Source organism: Oncorhynchus mykiss, chromosome 32, assembly GCF_013265735.2.
Source record: "Oncorhynchus mykiss isolate Arlee chromosome 32, USDA_OmykA_1.1, whole genome shotgun sequence".
In the NCBI taxonomy this organism is placed as follows: Eukaryota; Metazoa; Chordata; class Actinopteri; order Salmoniformes; family Salmonidae; genus Oncorhynchus; species Oncorhynchus mykiss.
In genome coordinates, this window is record NC_050572.1 from 40492531 (window position 1) to 40514476 (window position 21946).

At 43.0% G+C, this 21946-nt stretch overlaps 1 protein-coding gene across 2 annotated transcripts in view; it reads left to right on the forward strand.

Moving 5' to 3' along the window:
- LOC110487656 (histone-lysine N-methyltransferase 2B) overlaps positions 1 to 21946 on the forward strand; it is a 91323-nt gene that overhangs the window by 62402 nt on the left and 6975 nt on the right. The window contains exons 26-31 of one of the 2 annotated variants that reach the window (XM_036971714.1): positions 3062 to 3140; positions 3397 to 3554; positions 3804 to 3962; positions 4210 to 6504; positions 6541 to 6652; positions 6804 to 6911. In XM_036971714.1, the coding sequence (XP_036827609.1) occupies positions 3062 to 3140; positions 3397 to 3554; positions 3804 to 3962; positions 4210 to 6504; positions 6541 to 6652; positions 6804 to 6911 (2911 nt within the window). Of the gene's footprint in view, positions 1 to 3061; positions 3141 to 3396; positions 3555 to 3803; positions 3963 to 4209; positions 6653 to 6803; positions 6912 to 21946 lie in introns of both variants that reach the window. The other variant, XM_036971712.1, reaches the window with a different exon arrangement.

The window sequence follows — 21946 nt, forward strand, 5'->3', positions numbered from 1 at the left end:
GGCCGGGCGCAGTGCGCGCTAACCAAGGTGGTAAACGGTGTTTCCTCCGACACATAGGTGCGGCTGGCTTCCGGGTTGGATGCGCGCTGTGTTAAGAAGCAGTGCGGCTTGGTTGGGTTGTGTATCGGAGGACGCATGACTTTCAACCTTCGTCTCTCCCGAGCCCGTACTGGAGTTGTAGCGATGAGACAAGATAGTTGACCAGTAGAACCTGCAGTCATTTTCATTATTCTTAGCAATGATTTAAACATCCAACAATTGGATACCACGAAATTGGGGAGAAAAAGGGGTAAAATTCAAAAAAAGAAGTGATGGGTTGTCCTGAAAAGAATGAGCACGTTTGTTGAATTGTTTAAATGTGCACCATAATTACAATATACAGTGCCTTGTGAAAGTATTCGGCCCCTTGAACTTTGACCTTTTGCCACATTTCAGGCTTCAAACATAAAGATATAAAACTGTATTTTTTTGTGAAGAATCAACAACAAGTGGGACACAATCATGAAGTGGAACGACATTTATTGGATATTTCAAACTTTTTTAACAAATCAAAAACTGAAAAATTGGCCGTGCAAAATTATTCAGCCCCTTTACTTTCAGTGGCGCAAACTCTCTCCAGAAGTTCAGTGAGGATCTCTGAATGATCCAATGTTGACCTAAATGACTAATGATAAATACAATCCACCTGTGTGTAATCAAGTCTCCGTATAAATGCACCTGCACTGTGATAGTCTCAGAGGTCCGTTAAAAGCGCAGAGAGCATCATGAAGAACAAGGAACACACCAGGCAGGTCCGAGATACTGTTGTGAAGAAGTTTAAAGCCGGATTTGGATACAAAAATATTTCCCAAGCTTTAAACATCCCAAGGAGCACTGTGCAAGCGATAATATTGAAATAGAAGGAGTATCAGACCACTGCAAATCTACCAAGACCTGGCCGTCCCTCTAAACTTTCAGCTCATACAAGGAGAAGACTGATCAGAGCTGCAGCCAAGAGGCCCATGATCACTCTGGATGAACTGCAGAGATTGACAGCTGAGGTGGGAGACTCTGTCCATAGGACAACAATCAGTTGTATATTGCACAAATCTGGCCTTTATGGAAGAGTGGCAAGAAGAAAGACATTTCTTAAAGATATCCATAAAAAGTGTCGTTTAAAGTTTGCCACAAGCCACCTGGGAGACACACCAAACATGTGGAAGAAGGTGCTCTGGCCAGATGAAACCAAAATTGAACTTTTTGGCAACAATGCAAAACGTTATGTTTGGCAACACAGCTCATCACCCTGAACACACCATGCCCACTGTCAAACATGGTGGTGGCAGCATCATGGTTTGGGCCTGCTTTTCTTCAGCAAGGACAGGGAAGATGGTTAAAATTGATGGGAAGATGGATGGAGCCAAATACAGGACCATTCTGGAAGAAAACCTGATGGAGTCTGCAAAAGACCTGAGACTGGGACGGAGATTTGTCTTCCAACAAGACAATGATCCAAAACATAAAGCAAAATATACAATGGAATGGTTCAAAAATAAACATATCCAGGTGTTAGAATGGCCAAGTCAAAGTCCAGACCTGAATCCAATCGAGAATCTGTGGAAAGAACTGAAAACTGCTGTTCACAAATGCTCTCCATCCAACCTCACTGAGCTCGAGCTGTTTTGCAAGGAGGAATGGGAAAAAATGTCAGTCTCTCGATGTGCAAAACTGATAGAGACATACCCCAAGCGACTTACAGCTGTAATCGCAGCAAAAGGTGGCGCTACAAAGTATTAATTTAAGGGGGCTGAATAATTTTGCACGCCCAATTTTTCCGTTTTTGATTTGTTAAAGTTTGAAATATCCAATAAATGTTGTTCCACTTCATGATTGTGTCCCACTTGTTGATTCTTCACAAAAAAATAGTTTTATATCTTTATGTTTGAAGCCTGAAATGTGGCAAAAGGTCGCAAAGTTCAAGGGGGCCGAATACTTTCGCAAGGCACTGTACTTCCCTGAATTTCCTAGTGAAAGCCTAACACTAAGGTCGTATTTTATAATTTAGCTAGTTATATCTGCAATAGAACAGATTGTGAATTATAATGGACCATTACATTTGCATAAACAGCCATTGTGGGATGGCAGCAGTGTTTCCGTTAGCCATTAATAAACGGTTTTTGGCTGATAGAAATTGGCTCGGCCAATTGTCTGAGAGAAGAAGAAAAATCACATTGTGAAATAATGCTGTTTAGCCTATATATTGATGAAATACCAGTTGATGGAAATATATTTGATTGGGCATGCATAAAAAATAAAATAAAAACGGTCTATAGGTTCATTTTAGTGACTCACCATGACATTTGTGGCTGATACGATATTTAAAATTTTAGTGGCCTTTTTAAGCATTCTAGTACAGTTAAATAGTATACACACACATGGACGCAGCGGTCTAAGGCACTGCATCTCAGTGCAAGAGATGTCACTACAGTCCCTGGTTCGAACCAGGCTGTATCACATCCGGCTGTGATTGGGAGTCCCATAGGGCGGCGCACAATTGGACCAGCGTCGTCTGGGCCGTCATTTGTAAATAAGAATTTGTTCTTAACTGACTTGTCTAGTTAAATAAAGGTAAATAAATAACATCGAACCCTCTTAATTTACAGCATCTCCCTCACTCAAACAACAAAAAAATGCGCAAACTGTCTTGTCACATTCGGTGCTCAAGTTCAGAACAGCTATCAGTCAAAACAAATACAGAGCTGTGAAGAGGAGCTCTCATGTTATGTATATCATGTTACTTACTATACAGTCACTGCATTCCAAATTAGGCACTTATCAGTGTCCAAATCTGCAATTTTCAACCCATATACGGGTACGAGTTTAAAGTTAAAGTTTAAAAGTGCATTACACAGGCTTTGTCCCAAATGGCACCCTATTCCCTGTGTCGAGGGGCTTTTGATTTGGAAGGTGTGACCCATATACTCTAAAAGTTTGGCCAGTAAGGGATGTACAGTATTTTACCACCATCAATCATTTCCCCTTTTACTCGTGAAACCATCCATCTGTTTCCTTCTATATCCAGGTTCACTTCAGATCAACAGGCTGGGTGTGCTGACGGAGCAATCAGCAAATGGCGCAAGGTTGTATCCTGTGGGCTACCAGTAAGTGACCAATAATCCTCTTGTAACCCAGACATCGACAGCATCCATTTAGATTCTTCTTGTTTTGAATAATCGATTTGTGATTAATGTAGTCAGGGTTGTCATTGTATTGTTATTATAAGATTAGCAGTATAAAACTGCAGGTATTTTGTTTGAGAACTTCCCTGGAGTTCGTTTTGAAATTATATTGGGTTGTTTATCTTTTACGTTACTCACCTTTTGTCATTCTCCTTCCTCTCTGTTTTCCTACGTCCAGGTGCTCTCGGCTGTACTGGAGCACAGTGGACCCTCGGCGGCGCTGTAAGTACACCTGTAATGTGACAGAGGTGTACTCTCCACTCCCAGAGAAGCCAGGGGAACCACATTGGTGGGAGCAGGAGGAGAACCGAACCATAGCCCACAGCTTTTACAAAGGTCAGCAAACCCACCAAACCTGCCCCTATCTGGTAGTAGGGTGGGCACTTCAATGGATAACCTTGATGTCCCATACGTTATATTTGTTTGTTTCTTTTCATTTGAAATAATTAAGGGGGATATGTATAACAACATAATTAAGTACATTGGAATTGTACAATATTTGCTATTCAAAAGGGACAATTTTCTAGAATCTACTAATTCTCAGTCTTCAAAATAAATAATGTTCCTTTTTTATTCCTTGACCAGAAATGGAAATTCCAGAGGCTGTGATGAGTCCTCTGCCCATTCAGGTATCTCTCAGCACCACCTCATCCCCCCTGAAACAGGAGCCTGGGGCCAAAACCCCTAGTTACTCACAAACCAGAAGACCAGCAGGAGGAACATCTCGACCTCTTCCCTCTCCAGGTAACATTGACATTGAGTTAGATATCGATACCAGTTTAATATCTAGTGTCAGTTAACAGGGAGATAGATATCTCTGATTATTTGAGGAACATTTTTACTTACAATGAGTGATATGTGGTCTTGCCTAGTTCCCTTAAATTTAAAGTACTGACTAAGTCGCTTAAGATAAGAGCGTCTGCTAAACGACATCAAATGTTAATATCACTCTGTTCCATCATGACATAACTGGTCATCCTCTAATCTCTAGGGAGTGCGATGACCAAATCCCACCACATCCTGACTCTCAGGGATCTGGGTGATACCTGCCAGCTGCGTCGCCTGTCTCGGGGCCGCCACTCCGGGGACTCCTCTTCCCCAACCGATGGCCCTGCTGGACCAATGATGCTCCGTTCAGGGGGCACCCTCCACCCCAGGTCCCTACCCTTCAGCTCCCCTCCCAGAACCAGCGAAAACCTCCTGAATTCCCCTCGGGGAGTACAACCTCACGCTGGCTCCTCCAGCTGGCGCTCCCCTCTCTTGTCCCCTTCCAGTGTTACCTCCCCTCTCTCTCTGCGGCCTGTCGCCATCGGCAGCCCACCCTCCAACCTCCCTCTGGCCCTCGGCCACTCCTCCAGGATCAGGCAGTCATTCAAAATCACAACTCCAGTGTCCACTGAGGTGCCACAAGACTTCTTAGCATCATCCGAGCCAGTAGTGGTGGTGCCCTCAAACGGAATCACATTGACAGTAAATAATATGGAGGAAGACACAGACATCGGACCCCTGATGTCGGATCAGGACTTGCCCTTCGACGTGGCGGACGCAGACGTGGCGGTGGCCTCTGTGCTAAACGCCAAGCTGGAGTTTGACGAGGCCTTGCTGAATGAGACTGTGGCGCTTCACTGTGGAGTTTCCCAGACAGCTGGAGGCGATGTGGAGGAGGCATTAGAGGCGGAGCCGTTAGAGGAGACCCAGAGCCAGACACGTGGTGGGGACAACATGGATGCCAACATGGCTCCAGTATTCACCAAAGCAATGGCCACTAAAGAGGTCCTGGAGAACGGTTCCTCAGACGAAGACATGGATCACTACTTAAAGTTATCTCGTATGTTGGTGGTGTGCAAAGTCTCAAAGGACTCAGGGCAGGCAAGTCTCCCTCTCCCCCCACCAGCTCCTACGTCTCAGTCCATCTCCCAGCTTGACGGAGCGGATAACTGCTCTGAGAGTGATTCAAGCGATTCTACCTGCGATGAGGAAGAAACTCAGGAAGAGGGGAAGAGTACGGAAGATCAGGGGGCTGACAGTCAAGCCTTGTTTGAAACCTGTGACCCAAATAATGACTTGTCTATTGAAGAGGAGGTTCTGATGGAGTCTGAGCAAATGGAATCCCAGAAAGAGGTTCTTCTGGACCCCAACAGTGGCCATTTTGTTTCGGATGACGACAGCATCAGAGAGTACCTGGCTAATAATAAAAACGTAGTGCTCGAGGATAGTGACAGCTCTGGCTCCTCTACAGATTCTCTCGTTGGAGTGGACGACGAGATGGGAGACCCAGACTTTGAGCCAGAACCCAAACCCAACCCCAAATCAACTCCTGTGAAAACCATCATGGAACGCCCTCGTCCTGTGAGCATGAAAACTATTCCACGAAAACCCACACCAGCGCAGAGAAAAATCATCAGGGTGTCCATACCCTCTGGACCTGCTCTGCCTCTGAATGTAGCCTTCTCTTCGCCACCCATCGCTGTTCGAACCATTCCAAGGACAGTCACCTCCACTGCCTCCCTGACCCCATTTGTAATGAATGGCATGAACTCTATACCCTTACAGACAGGGGCCACTACGGGGAGAGCTATCGCTATCCGCCTGGCCACACCAAGACAAGCAGCTCAGCAGCAGCAGCTGACTGCCACTATTCAGTCTGCCTCCAACTCAGCCCTGTCTCCACAGGTTCTGCTAGTCAACCGTCAAGGTCAGATTCTGATGAAAGATCCAAACACTAACACCTTCCAGACGGTCAGCACCAGCTCCCCTTCCTACAGCCGCATCAGCCAGATAGCCAAGATTATCCACAGCAGTGGTGCACTGCCCCGCGCGATTCCCCAGATGGTGGTCGTACCCGCTACATCTACACCCTCGCCACGGACAGCCGTCTTCCATAGTTCAAATCTCATCACCAGTAGCAGAAACGACAACGCCACCACACCAACCACCATTTCTAACAGAAACAACACCACACCAGCAACCACCACCAATCTCCTGATCAGGACCCCACAGAGTTTGCATGATGGGCGAGTGCTGGTCCGAGCCATGCCCATGACGCGTGGAGCGAAACAAGTGAAGGTCAAGTGCGTCTCTGTGCCCAGCTCTCCAATGATGACAGGCAACCAGGCCCAAGCTATCTTAGACAGAGCCATGGCTTCCCATCGTGAGCCCTCTCGGATACGGCCTAATATCCTCAGGGTGATCCCTTCCCAGCTGAGCCCATCCCACTTCCAAGTCCACCCGTTCCTCAACAAGCTTCAGTCCCCTCTAGCCATCTCAGACACGCCTGGACAAATGCTCTGCCATGAGCTGCCCACCGTACCAGAGTCTCAGGTCCGTGTCAAAAGAGTGTCCTTCGTCGCAGAGCGTCCCGGCAAGAAGAAATGTAAAACTGATTTCCTCCCGCAGACAACCTCTAGTGAACTTGATGACCTAGATGGCAGCAGGTACGACAGAGTACAACATGAGATGATGGAATTATTACATTTTTTATTTTACTTTTAATGTTGTAACTTTGACTGCACTGCACATTTTCCAATTGGGATAATAAAGAGATTGATTGATTTGAAAGACTAAGTCACTATTTTTCTCATACAGAAATTGTGGCGTTAGAACTAAAGCCCCAACAATGAAAGATGTGCTGGATCTGGACCAGGAGAAAGTTGAGCCCAAGGTCATCCTACCAACAGAACCTGAGAAGATCAGGTTAGTTTCTTCTCAAACATGACCATAGCAAGATGGATGCCAGAAATGCGCACTGCAAGGTACATTTTTTTGTTGTTGTTGATATTTTAGAATGCATAAGTACGGAGCCCTTTAGGGGTCATGGTGGTGAAAAATTGGAACAAAGGCTAATCCATTCCCTTTTTTCTTTTTTTTCAAACATTCCCTCAAATATTTAAAGTAATTCCCTCGTATAAAAAATTGTTCCCTGACTAGAAAAAGTAGTTCCCTCAATCGTATTAGTTCCCTCGGATCTCCCCTGCAGATCTCTTGGCTTACAAGAATGTCATTCTCCTTATGTAGGCCTACCCGGTCCCATTCCCACTTGGCCGATAACATATTGCAGCCTTATTGTAAGTCTATTTAGTTAATTAAATCAAATCAAATTTTATTTGTCACATACATATGGTTAGCAGACGTTAATGCGAGTGTAGTGAAATGCTTGTGCTTCTCGTTCCTACAATGCAGTAATAACCAACGAGTAGTCTAACCTAACAATTCCAAAACTACTACCTTATACACACAAGTGTAAAGGGATAAAGAATATGTACATAAAGATATATGAATGAGTGATGGTACAGAACGCCATAGGCAAGATGCAGTAGATGGTACCGAGTACAGTATATACATATGAGATGAATAATGTAGGGTCTGTAAACAAAGTGGCATAGTTTAAAGTGGCTAGTGATACATGTATTACATAAAGATGCAGTAGATGATATAGAGTACAGTATATACATATACATATGAGATGAGTAATGTAGGGTATGTTAACATTATATTAAGAGGCATTGTTTAAAGTGGCTAGTGATACATTTTTTACATCAATTTCCATTATTAAAGTGGCTGGAGTTGAGTCAGTATGTTGGCAGCAGACACTCAATGTTAGTGATGGCTGTTTAACAGTCTGATGGCCTTGAGATAGAAGCTGGTTTTCAGTCTCTCGGTCCCTGCTTTGATGCACCTGTACTGACCTCGTCTTCTGGATGATAGCGGGGTGAACAGGCAGTGGCTCGGGTGGTTGTTGTCCTTGATGATCTTTATGGCCTTCCTGTGACATCGGGTGGTGTAGGTGTCCTGGAGGGCAGGTATTTTGCCCCCGGTGATGCGTTGTGCAGACCTCACTACCCTCTGGAGAGGCTTACGATTGTGGGCGGAGCAGTTGCCGTACCAGGCGGTGATACAGCCCGACAGGATGCTCTCGATTGTGCATCTGTAGAAGTTTGTGAGTACTTTTGGTGACAAGCCACATTTCTTCAGCCTCCTTCAGCGCCTTCTTCACAACGCTGTCTGTGTGGGTGGACCAATTCAGTTTGTCTGTGATGTGTACACCGAGGAACTTAACACTTACTACCCTCTCCACTACTGTCCCGTCGATGCGGATAGGAGGGTGCTCCCTCTGCTCTTTCCTGAAGTCCACAATCATCTCCTTTGTTTTGTTGACGTTGGGTGTGAGGTTATTTTCCTGACACCACACTCCCTGTAGGCCATCTCGTTGTTGTTGGTAAGCAAGCCTACCACTAGTGTCGTCCGCAAACTTGATGATTTGAGTTGGAGGCTGTTACAGGAATTATATTCCTCTGTTTTAATACCCAATTAAAATTAAACACTCTGTCAATTCAAAATAATTTGTATGACTCTTATTTGTATAAAATGGACAGAGACCAGTCTTAAAAGTCAACCAGCAGCGTTTATTCTCGAGAGTACTGCCCATTATACATTTTACCCCAGGTTATAAACTGAATATGACGTCATTAGTTTTAGTACTAGCCCGTGTCATCTCCGCTCCAGTACAATGGCTGTATGGTTCTCAAGCTTTCTCACCAGCGTCTCTCCCTATTAAGATAATTTATGAACAGAGCCCAGGTCTGCCTGTGTAGATAAGCATTCTAGCCAGTCTGGCTATAAGTTCATTTATTTCTACCAAGGAACAGACAGTCATTGTTCTAATTCTTGATTATATTTACACACGTTATATTCATACATATACAGTAATATAATAGTATTCTGATTAGTCAGTCCTGATTGAAATGTATACATAATTAGTCATTATTGATAAAAATTCCCTTAACAGAGGCGTGCATGGCCACGCAGTCGTGGGTGAACAGGAAGTACAGGAGAGGGCTGAGCACGCACCCTTGTGGGGCCCCAGTGTTGAGGATCAGCGGGGTGGAGATGTTGTTACCTACCCTCACCACCTGGGGGGCGGCCCGTCAGGAAGTCCAGGACCCAGTTGCACAGGGCGGGGTCGAGACCAAAGGTCTCGAGTTTGGAGGGTGCTATGGTGTTAAATGCTGAGCTGTAGTCGATGAACAGCTTTCTTACATAGGTAGGTATTCCTCTTGTCCAGAAGGGTTAGGGCAGAATGCAGTGTGGTTGCGATTGGGGTGGTAAGCAAATTGGAGTGGGTCTTGGGTGTCAGGTAGGGTGGAGGTGTTATGGTCCTTGACTAGTCTCTCAAAGCACTTCATTATGACGGAAGTGAGTGCTACGGGGCGGTAGTCGTTTAGCTCAGTTACCTTAGCTTTTTTGGGAACAGGAACAATGGTGGCCCTCTTGAAGCATGTGGGAACAGCAGATTGGGATAAGGATTGATTGAATATGTCCGTAAACACACCAGCCAGCTGGTCTGCGCATGCTCTGAGGACGTGGCTGGGGGTGCCGTCTGGGCCTGCAGCCTTGCGAGGGTTTACACGTTTAAATGTTTTACTCACGTTAGCTGCAGTTAAGGAAAGTCCGCAGGTTTTGGTAGCGGGCCGTGTCAGTGGCACTGTATTGTCCTCTGCATGCTACAAATGGTGATGATCAGTGACCATTCAATAGCTTAGTTTGTGTTTTCATATGCCTATAAGGGCAAATATAGCAATTAAAATCCCTTAATTGGGCTAAGTAATTTCAACAGCCTAAAAAGCCAGGAGTCCTAATTGAATGATGCATGTTTATAATGCAAACCAAATACACTTTGTGCAAACTCCTATTCATACACTTGGACAACATGAACAGTTGTCCATTTTGAGTGCCTCTCATCCCTTCGACCCTGTGTTTTACCGGCTTCCTGCAGTTTGGTCTATACATCCACTAAAACATGGCACCAGCCAAGCGCCTGGATGTGTTTTTGACTTAACAATTGTGCATGTGACTCATCGGAGGCAGAAAGGCAATGCAAATGTAGTGTGCATAGTTTCCAAGAGGCTTCAGTGTTAACAGGTGCAATGAAGCACTCTCATCCCAGAGCTAGGCAGGAATTATTTCTGGCTCAGCTCCTTGATCTATAGCCTTTCTATACTCCAGGGGAGTTCGTTACCATCCTAGCATGGTAATTAGCTAATATGCAGGTGACCGTACTGTCATCGCAACAAAGCGAATAGCGGTCAGTTTTTGTTATGAACATAGAGCCAGAGCCTCTTTAAACCATCAATCTGTGCATGGTTGGCTAAGTCACTATACAGCTATAGCGAGCAAGATGCCTTGCAGCGCAGTCGCACATACACAGCAGCATGCTTCTGAAATTCTGGGAAATGGTTGCAGAGAATGCCGATTCTGAGGACTATTTTAGTCTTTATTTTATTTGACTAGGCAAGTCCGTTAAGAACAAATTCTTATTTTGAATGATGGCCTAGGAACTGTGGGTTAACTGCCTTGTTCAGGGGCAGAACGACAGATATGTAACTAGTCAGCTCGGGGATTTGATCTTGCAACCTTTTGGTTACTAGTCCAACGCTCTAACCACTAGGCTACGCTGCCCCAACATGATTGAGGGAACAAATTCAAGCAATGGATTAATACAATTGAGTGATCTACTTTTTATATTGAGGAAACTAATGAAAAAACTGAAGGAACTGATTAGCCTGGCTGTTTTTTTCTCTCCACCATAACCCATAAGGGGCTCCATACATACAGTGCATTCCGGAAAGTATTCAGACCACTTTTTTCCCACATTTTGTTACGTTACAGCCTTATACTAAAATGGATTAAATAAAAATATGTTTCATCAATCTACACACACTACCCCATAATGACAAAGCGAAAAGTTTTTGTTGTTGTAACAAATGTATTAAACATTTTAAAAAACGGATACCTTATTTACATAAGTATTCAGACACTTTGCTATGACATTGGAAATTGAGCTCAGGTGCATCCTTTTTCCATTGATCATCCTTAACTTCTACAGGAGTTAAGGATTGTAGCTTCATACCCAAGAAGACTCAAGGCTGTAATCGCTGCCAAAGGTGCTTCAACAAAGTACTGAATAAATGGTCTGAATTCTTATGTAAATGTGATATTTATTTGTAAGAAATTTGCGAAGATATCTATAAGCCTGTTTTTGCTTTGTTGTTAGAGGGTATTGTGTGTCGATTGCTGAGATTTGTATTTATTTAATAAATTTTAGAATAAGGCTGTAAAGTAACAAAATGTGTAAAATGTTAAGGGGTCTGAATACTTTCCGAATGCACTGTGTGTTTTTTTAAAAAATTTTAAATGAATTCCTTTTGACTTCAGTCAGTCCTCCTTCACATTTTCTTTTTTGGAATGACTTAACCCAGATGAACACCCCTTTCCTACTTAAGGGACGCATGTGGCAGCTTCCTTTTGATTGATGAGGATTTTCATAGGGAAAATGGACAGGCCCTTAATGCACATTTTGTGGGACTAAAGGTCGAAAATGGTAATACAGTGCTAATTTGTCCGCTTCACGTCAAAGTACATAAACGGCGTAAGGAAAAATACAACCAGACATTTATCTATCATTGTTTATCATACAACGTCCATTTCAGGATGCTAAAACGTGTTTAAATTATTTTTTAAATGTAGTTCTAGATCCATTTGAGGCGTGTTAAGGTAAGTATCGGAGCTCTATGTGATTTATGTGACTTTCTGTACTCACACACACACAGCCAAGATGGAGTGGCACAGTGTGGCGCTTAGACACACAGAGCCTGTAATAGTTACTGGCGTTCCAACCATCTTAGAACCATCAGACCTAAAGCTCTGCAACTTTATAAACCTGTTCTAGAGCTTAAGTCGGTAGTGCATGGTGAGTTGTGGCTCTAGAAGGTTCTCAGGCCGAGAAACAGCCTTGTCCATTTGCAATATCTTCAATTAATTTAACATTGCGAAAATGACAACATTTCAAAAGTCCCAGAATCACAAGATTAGGTACATCGAAACCGCCTCGGCCCATAGAGACAGACCCTACAGGTTTCTGTCTGATAGCTCTTTCAGGGACACCGTAGCAATGCATTTTCAGCACTAATTAAGGTCACTGTTCAGACTCCGAATGACCTATCAAGACGAAACTCGGGATTCAGGGTCGCCTGAGCTAGGCCTACACATCATGTAAGAACTGGACCCGCAGCTAGAACGTAACTACGTGTTTTTTTTTTTTTATGGTTTTAACAGAAGGCGCTGTGAATTTTGGTACGGATCTGAAATATGCGATAGTTGGATTCTAAACGAGTTGGACAACGTGGGTTTGGTGTCGGTATGTATCAGTTTGGTGTCAGTATGATATCTTATTGACTGATGGATGGCTGACTTTTGTCCATTTCCAATAAGTTTAAACAGTTATGAACCATCACCAAATGGACAGGCTGAAATCAACACTAAAGTGTTGGTAAATGGCATCACCTTAGTCTCTAGGCCGTGCCGAGTTCGAGGTGCCCCACTTGACCATAGGTCGCTCGGTCTGACCGCAGCGACCGTGCAAATAGTAGGCCCGAAATGAAGCCTGACTAGTAGTTATATTGACATGCTTTTGACATTACGGCCTCTGGATCACACAGATGCTGTTTTCGACTGGGGTCATCAGGTGGATAAGCCAGAGTTATTATAGCTGCGCTCGCCGGTTCATGTAGTTTGACACATCCAAGTTTCTCCCTAAGGATAACATGGGTTTACAGGTTATTCTCTAACTCTGCATCTTGCAGGCAATTTTCTAAATTTCTATGCCACGTGTGCAGGGTCACCTGTACCTCTACAGATATCAACATGAAAAGATTGAATAGTCCCCTTCACATCCTAAAGGGGAAGTATGCATTTTATTAACAAATGAGCAGGCTTAAACCATCACAGAAAGGGAAACATATGGCATCACCATCGTTGAACCATGTCGAGTTCAACAAGGTGCTCCACTTGACCGTAGCTCACTCGGTCTGACCTCAGTGACCGTGCAAAAAAAGTATGCCTAAAATGAAGTCTGACCTAAATTTGAGGTGCTTTTGAGTTACAGCGGCAGAACCGTTGATGCTGGAAGTGCAATTCAACCACAGGAATGTTCCTATGGTCCTCCCAATCTGTGCAAACCTTGACCATGTGGAATTAACCCTTAACAGTGAAAACACTGAGTATTTCTTCCAACAGTTGATCTGATATCTCTTCCCATAGCAATACATTGCCTGCTGCCCTAACTTCAACCTGATGCCCATGTGGATTATGGTTGCCATAGCAAACTGTCTTCAATGACAACCCATCAGGCCACTCTAAGGATTACCTGTATTGATTTTGATTTCACTCCCTGCAGTTAGTGAAAAACACTGCATTCGACCCTCTGTAAATCAGTCGGTTCTTAACTTCTTGACGCTACCCATCCCTTAAGCGGGACAATTGTCATCAGCAACCGCTGAATAGCATAGCGCCCCAGTCAAATAATATTACAAAAAATATTAATATTCATGAAATCACAAGTGCAATATTGCAAAACACAGTTTAGCCTTTTGTTAATCCACCTGTCGTCTCAGATTTTGAAATTATGCTTTACAGCGAAAGCAATCCAAGCGTTTGTGTAAGTTTATCGATCGCATGACAAAACATTAAGTACACTTAGCATCAGGTAGCTTGGTCACGAAAATCAGAAAAGCAGTCAAATTAGTTGTTTACCTTTGATGATCCTCGGATGTTTTCACTCACGAGACTCCCAGTTACACAACAAATGTTACTTTTGTTCCATAAAGATTATTTTATATCCAAAATACCTCCGTTTGTTTGTCGCATTCAGAAATACACAGGAAAGAGCGGTCACGACAACGCAGACAAAAATTCCAAATAATATCCATGATGTCCACAGAAACATGTCAAACGTTTTTTTATAATCAATCCTCAGGTTGTTTTTAAAATATATATTCGATAATATATCAACCGGGAGTGTAGGTTTTTCAATAGGACCGGGAGAAACAATGGCCGCTTTACTCTGTTGCGCAAAACTCACTCTGAGAGCCCCCACCTATCCACTTACGCAATGTAATCTTTCTCGCTCATTTTTCAAAATAAAAGCCTGAAACTATGTCTAAAGACTGACACCTTAGGGAAGCCATAGAAAAGGGAATCTGGTTGATATCCCTTTAAATGGAGGATAGGCATGCATAGGAATAGAGAGGTTTCAAAATAAGAGGCACTTCCTGATTGGATTTTCCTCGGGTTTTTGCCTGCAATATCAGTTCTGTTATACTCAGACAATATTTTTACAGTTTTGGAAACTTTAGAATGTTTTCTATCCTAATCTGACAATTATATGCATATTCTAGTTTCTGGGGCTGAGAAATAGGCAGTTTCAAATGGTTACGTTTTTTAGCCAAAAACGAAAATACTTCCCCCTACACGCAAAAGGTAAAGACTTGACACTCAGGATTCTGTATACGGGTGTCACAATGAGGATATGTTTACTCTCAGCTTCCTGTGACAACCGGAAGTGCCTTACATTTGGGTCATAGGGGCAGTGTCTATTTCCAATAAGTTTAAACAGTGATTTACCATCATCAAATGGACAGGCTGAAATCAACACCAACGAGCGATGGAGAGGAACCACTATCATTGCTAGGCCACCCGAGTTCAACGAGCCAGTCATTTGGTCATTTCAGCAATATATTAGAGCATATCTAATTTGTGATGGTAAATGCCCATTGTAATGTATTGCTAATGGACAGTGTACATTTCCAATACATTTAATTAGGGATTTACCATCACCAAATGGACAGGATGACATCAACACCAACGAGCGATGGAGAGGAACCACTATCACTGCTAGGCCATCCCGAGTTCAGCGAACCAGACAATTGGGCATTTCAGCAATATATTAGAGCATGTTCAATTCATGATGGTAAATTCCCATTTTAATGTATTGCTAATGGACAGCATCCAATGCATATAATACATTGCCAGTGTGAACATGCTCTTCTGCAAGTTGACAGTGTCCATTGTCAATGTATATCCATAAGGATGTTGAATCAACACCAACGAGAAATTCTGACTTCCTATGATCAAACATGACAAATATACCTTCTAGGTTGATTCAAGGCTTAACATAGTGATATATCATTTGGTCAGTATATAGGCCATCTCGACATTATATATGCCATTTGTACACGGTTCACTGACTTTTGGGTTCGGAAGCCAACTTCCTATGATCATATATGGCAAATGGACATAACATCCTGATGTATTACTTTCAATACCTATATATGCCATTTGGACATGGTTCTGTGACTTTTGGGTTCAGAACCCGACTTCCTATGATCATATATGGCAAATGGACAAAACATAGGCCTTATGACAACTTGCATAAAATAGGAAAAATGTCCATATGGTTCCTATATATGTATAATTGACCAAAATTGAAACACTTTTTACAAGGTTTTAACATACCTTAAGGGAACATTTCGGCATTTCGTGTATGATCAGTGAGAAAGTCCATATTGCAAATGTACGGTCCCTTACCGGACGTCCAAAATCGTTTGTAAAATTCGCGGTCGGCGTCGGGACGTGCGGTAGGGCCGGACCTACCGGGAAGTCATCGAATGAACTTTGTCGGACGTTCGGTTTCCGTAAAAAATAAAAAAAAAGTTTCGGACCGTTTTTCCGCCGTCCCGGACACTCCCACCAGATGGCATACGGAATCATATGGCAATTTGGCAAAACATCACGAATCGCGACGGGGCCTTATCTCAAAAACTGAAAATATTTCGAAGCCGAAACTTGGCGAGCGTAGGTTTGGCTCAAGGGGCAGTTGGCCCTGAACGGGATGGCGTCTAGGCCTCGACGGTTTTTGAGTTACGGCCATTTTTCTGGGATTAAAGGCTTAAAATGGAAGTAGAGAAATTATTTTTCCACTTCAGGTCAAAGCCAAGGAGCCTCCGGTGTCAATAAAAAAAGAACCAGCCATTTATCTATCGTCATTTAAGAGAAACGGAACAATGACAAATTGGTGTTGGTCACAAATAGGCGTTTTTTTTTTTTCAACGGTTACAGATCCAGTTGCAGGGTGTTCATACGAATCTTTTTAAAGTGTGCTGCGGAGCTCTGCGACATTTCTGTGATTTTCTATGATTTTCTGAAATAACACAATAACCGACCATTTAGAATAGTAGGCCCAAAATGAAGCCTGCCCCACAATGTCATTTGCTTTTGAGTGACAGTGAGAGAACCGTTAGGGTGAGAAGAAAAATTCCACCACATGAATGTTCCTAAGGTCCTCCCGATCTGAACAAGCCTAACCTTGACCGTGTGGCATTAACCCTTAACAGTAAAACAGTGTTTTTTGATCTCACAGATTACAGTGTCATCTCTCCCCATAGGAATACATTGCCTGCACCCCTAATTTCAACCTGAGGCCTATGTGGGTTATGAATGCCGTATGAACCTGTCTTCGGTACCAGTCCATCAGGCCACTATGAGGTCTACCTGTGTCGATTCTAAGCTTCCTGGACCAACCGGAAGTGGTTAAAATGCCCCTAAAAGTGTTTACCCATACACTGCATGCAGTTTGATAGACATAGTGCATTCAACCCTGTGTAGATCAGTCAATTCTTAACGTAAGGACTTAAAACTCAGGATTCTGTAACAGCATACCCCAATGATAATATGTGTTGATTTATAACTTTCTGTGCCAACCGGAAGTGCCATAATTGGTGTCTCAGGGGCTGTTTCGAAGGGTTAAAAAATTCAGATCTGTCCAAAACTTCATATATGTGATTAGGCAACCCCCATGAACTGTAAATCAGTCATTTTTCCCCAAAAAAATCTAAGGAAAAAAAAATTGCCCTAAAACACAACTTGGATGGAGGGACGTATTGGGGTGCGTAGAGACAGACAGTGGCTGCAATAGTTAGCTTTGTTGGAGCTAAAAAAGAACGGTCGGACCTAGAGTTCCGAAACTTTAGAAACCTGTTCTAGACCTCCGGGCCATGGTGCGTGGCGAGTTACGTGGCTCTAGACGGTTCTCGGACCGAGAAACAGCCTCGTACATTTGCAATAACTTCAATTAATTTTTGCATCACGAAAATGACGACGTTTAGAAAAGTCTCAGAGACGCAAGGCTAGGTGCGTTGAAACCGGCTCGGCCCATAGAGACGGACCCCAACGTTTCTGTCCGATAGCTCGTTCAAGGACCCCGTAGCAAGGCATGGAAATAAGTGGATTTTCAGCACCAATTAGTGTTTTTCTCGGACACCAAATGACCTATCGAGCCGAAACTCGGGATTCGGGGTCGCCTCACATAGGACTTCACATAATGTCCGAACTGGACCCGCAGCTAGAACGTAACTATGTGTTTTACCTTTTTATTATGTTTTCAACTAGAGGCGCTGTGAATTATGGGACTGCTCTGACATATATGATAGTTGGCATCTAAATGAGTAGGAAAAAGTGGGTTTGGTGTCATAATGACATCTAATTGACTGATGGACACTGACTTGCTAGTTGACTTTTGTACATTTGCAATATGTTTAAACAGAGAGGGACCATCACCAAAATGGCATTCTGAAATCAACACAAAAAATGGCATCACCATAGTCTCCAGACTGTGCTGAGTTCAACGAGCTATCCCGCTTGACCGTAGCTCGCTCGGTCTAGGCGCAGCAACCATTAGAATAGAAGGCCGAAACTTTAGAAACCTGTTCTAGACCTCCGGGCCATGGTGCGTGGCGAGTTACGTGGCTCTAGACGGTTCTCGGACCGAGAAACAGCCTCGTACATTTGAAATAACTTCAATTCATTTTTGCATCACGAAAATGACGACATTTAGAAATGTCCCAGAGTCGCAAGACTAGGTGCATTGCGAACTTCTCGGCCCATATAGACAGACCCCAACGTTTCTGTCCGATAGCTCATTCAAGGACCCCGTAGCAAGTCATGGAAAATAGTGGATTTTCAGCACCAATTAGGGTTTTTCTCGGACACCAAATGACCTATCGAGTCGAAACTCGGGATTCGGGGTCGCCTCACATAGGACTTCACATAATGTCCGAACTGGACCCGCAGCTAGAACGTAACTATGTGTTTTACCTTTTTATTATGTTTTCAACTGAAGGCGCTGTGAATTATGGGACTGCTCTGACATATGTGATAGTTGGCTACTAAATGAGTAGGAAAAAGTGGGTTTGGTGTCAATTGATATCCATTTGGTGTCATAATGACATCTAATTGACTGATGGACACTGACTTGCTAGTTGACTTTTGTACATTTGCAATATGTTTAAACGGAGAGGGACCATCACCAAAATGGCATTCTGAAATCAACACAAAAAATGGCATCACCATAGTCTCCAGACTGTGCTGAGTTCAAGGAGACGCCCCGCTTGACCGTAGCTCGTTCTGAGTGCAGCAAACTTGAAAAAAAGAAGGCCCAAAATGAAGCCTGCACCACAATGTCATTTGATTTTGGGGGGCAGTGAGAGAACCGTTAGGGTGAGAAGCACAATTCCACCACATGAATGTTCCTAAGGTCCTCCCGATCTGAACAAGCCTAACCTTGACCGTGTGGCATTAACCCTTCACAGTAAAACAGGGTTTTTTGATCTCACAGATTACAGTGTCATCTCTCCCCATAGGAATACATTGCCTGCACCACAAAATTCAACCTGAAGCCTATATGGGTTATGAATGCCGTATGAACCTGTCTTCGGTACCAGTCCATCAGGCCACTATGAGGTCTACCTGTGTCGAATCTAAGCTTCCTGGAGCAACCGGAAGTGGTTAAAATGCCCCTAAAAGTGTTTACCCATACACTGCCTGCAGTTTGATAGACACAGTGCATTCAACCCTGTGTAGATCAGTCAATTCTTAACGTAAAGACTTAAAACTCGGGATTCTGTAAGTGGCTATGTAAATCAAGACATGTGTTTACTTATAGCTTCCTGTGCCAACCGGAAGTGCCTTTAATTGGGTCACACTCTCTGTTTCGAAGGGTTAAAAAAGTCACATCTCTCCAAAACTTTATGTGTGAGACTAGGTAACCCTTCTGAACTGTAAATCAGTCATTAATCCCAACAGATGTCAAAGAAAAGCTCCCTCACACACACACAGGAAGGATGGAGTGATAAAGTGCGGTGCTTAAAGACACAGAGAGCAGGAAATGGCATTACCATAATCCCTAGGCCGTACCGAGTTCAGCGAGATATCCCGCTTGACCGTAGCTCGCTCGGTCTAGGCGCAGCGAGCATTAGAATAGTAGGCCCAAAATGAAGCCTGCACCACAATGTCATTTGCTTTTGGGTGACAGTGAGAGAACCGTTAGAGTGAGAAGAAAAATTCCACCACATGAATGTTCCTAAGGTCCTCCCGATCTGAACAAGCCTAACCTTGACCGTGTGGCATTAACCCTTAACAGTAAAACAGTGTTTTTTGATCTCACAGATTACAGTGTCATCTCTCCCCATAGGAATACATTGCCTGCACCCCTAATTTCAACCTGAGGCCTATGTGGGTTATGAATGCCGTATGAACCTGTCTTCGGTACCAGTCCATCAGGCCACTATGAGGTCTACCTGTGTCGATTCTAAGCTTCCTGGACCAACCGGAAGTGGTTAAAATGCCCCTAAAAGTGTTTACCCATACACTGCATGCAGTTTGATAGACATAGTGCATTCAACCCTGTGTAGATCAGTCAATTCTTAACGTAAGGAGTTAAAACTCAGGATTCTGTAACAGCATACCCCAATGAGGATATGTGTTGATTTATAACTTCCTGTGCCAACCGGAAGTGCCATAATTGGTGTCTCAGGGGCTGTTTCGAAGGGTTAAAAAAGTCTGATCTTTCCAAAACTTCATATGTGTGATTAGGCAACCCCCATGAACTGTAAATCAGTCATTTTTCCCAAAAAAATTCAAAGGAAAAAAAAATCACACTAAAACACAACTTGGAAGGAGGGACGTATTGGGGTGCGTAGAGACAGACAGTGGCTCCAATAGTTAGCTTTGTTGGAGCTAAAAAAGAACCGTCGGACCTAGAGTTCCGAAACTTTAGAAACCTGTTCTAGACCTCCCGTAGATGGTGTGTGGTGAGTTACGTGGCTCTAGAAGGTTCTCGGACCGAGAAACAGCCTCGTACATTTGAAATAACTTCAATTCATTTTTGCATCACGAAAATGACGACATTTAGAAATGTCCCAGAGTCGCAAGACTAGGTGCATTGCGAACGTCTCGGCCCATATAGACAGACCCCACGTTTCTGTCCGATAGCTCATTCAAGGACCCCGTAGCAAGTCATGGAAAATAGTGGATTTTCAGCACCAATTAGGGTTTTTCTCGGACACCAAATGACCTATCGAGCCGAAACTTGGGATTCGGGGTCGCCTCAGCTAGGCCAACACATAACATAAGAAATGGACCCGCAACTAGAACGTAACTACGTGTTTTATGGTTTTTTTATGGTTTGAACCGAAGGCGTTGTGAATTTTGGGCCAGCTCTGAAGTATGTAATAGTTGGCTACTAAACGAGTTGGAAAAAGTGGGTTTGGTGTCAGTTTGTATCAGTTTGGTGGTCAGAATGATATCTAATTGACTGATGGACTCTTGTCCACTTGACTCTTGTACATTTGCAATATGTTTAAACAGTGAGGTACCATCACCAAAAGCGACATTCTGAAATCAACCCAAACGAGCGATTGAGATGACCCAGAATCACTGCAAAGCCATCCCGAGTTCATCGGGCCAGTCAATTTCACATTCCTGCAGGATTTTTATAGCATGACAAATTCGTGATGGTACCTGCCCATTAAAACATATTGCAAATGCACAGTGACTTTGAAAAAGTAAGAAACAAAAAAAAATACATCTAAAAAATTTTGAGCATGACAAATTCGTGATGGTACCTGCCCTTTAAAACATATTGCAAATGCACAATGACTTTGAAAAAGTAAGAAACAAAAAAAAATACATCTAAAAAATTTTGATTATGACAAATTCGTGATGGTACCTGCCCATTGAAACATATTGCAAATGCACAGTGACTTTGAAAAAGTAAGAAACAAAAAAAAATACATCTAAAAATTTTTGAGCATGACAAATTCGTGATGGTACCTGCCCATTGAAACATATTGCAAATGCACAGTGACTTTGAAAAAGTAAGGAAACATAAACAAAAAAACATCCAAAAAATTTTTGGGTAACCAGCTGCATATTTTAGATCACAAGCTTGAATTTTGAGCATGACAAATTCGTGATGGTACCTGCCCATTAAAACATATTGCAAATGCACAGTGACTTTGAAAAAGTTAGGAAACATAAACAAATTCGTGATGGTACCTGCCCATTAAAACATATTGCAAATGCACAGTGACTTTTAAAAAGTAAGGAAACATAAACAAAAAAACATCCCAAAAAATGTTGGGTAACCAGCTGCATATTTTAGATCACAAGCTTGAATTTTGAGCATGACAAATTCGTGATGGTACCTGCCCATTAAAACATATTGCAAATGCACAGTGACTTTGAAAAAGTAAGGAAACATAAACAAAAAAACATCCCAAATTTTTTTTTTTGGGTTACCAGTTGCATATTTTAGATCACCAGGTGCACATTTCAGGTCACCAGGTGCACATTTCAGATTACCAGGTGCACGGAGGAAAATATTTACTTTTGACTTTGACTTTTGACTTCCTATGACATCATATTGCAAATGGAGAAAACATATGCCTTATGCACAAGTAAAACAAAAAGAAATATGTAATACAAGTTGACAAAGGTATAGTTTGAGCAAAGTAAAGTTTGAAATTTGAGCATGACAAATTCGTGATGGTACCTGCCCA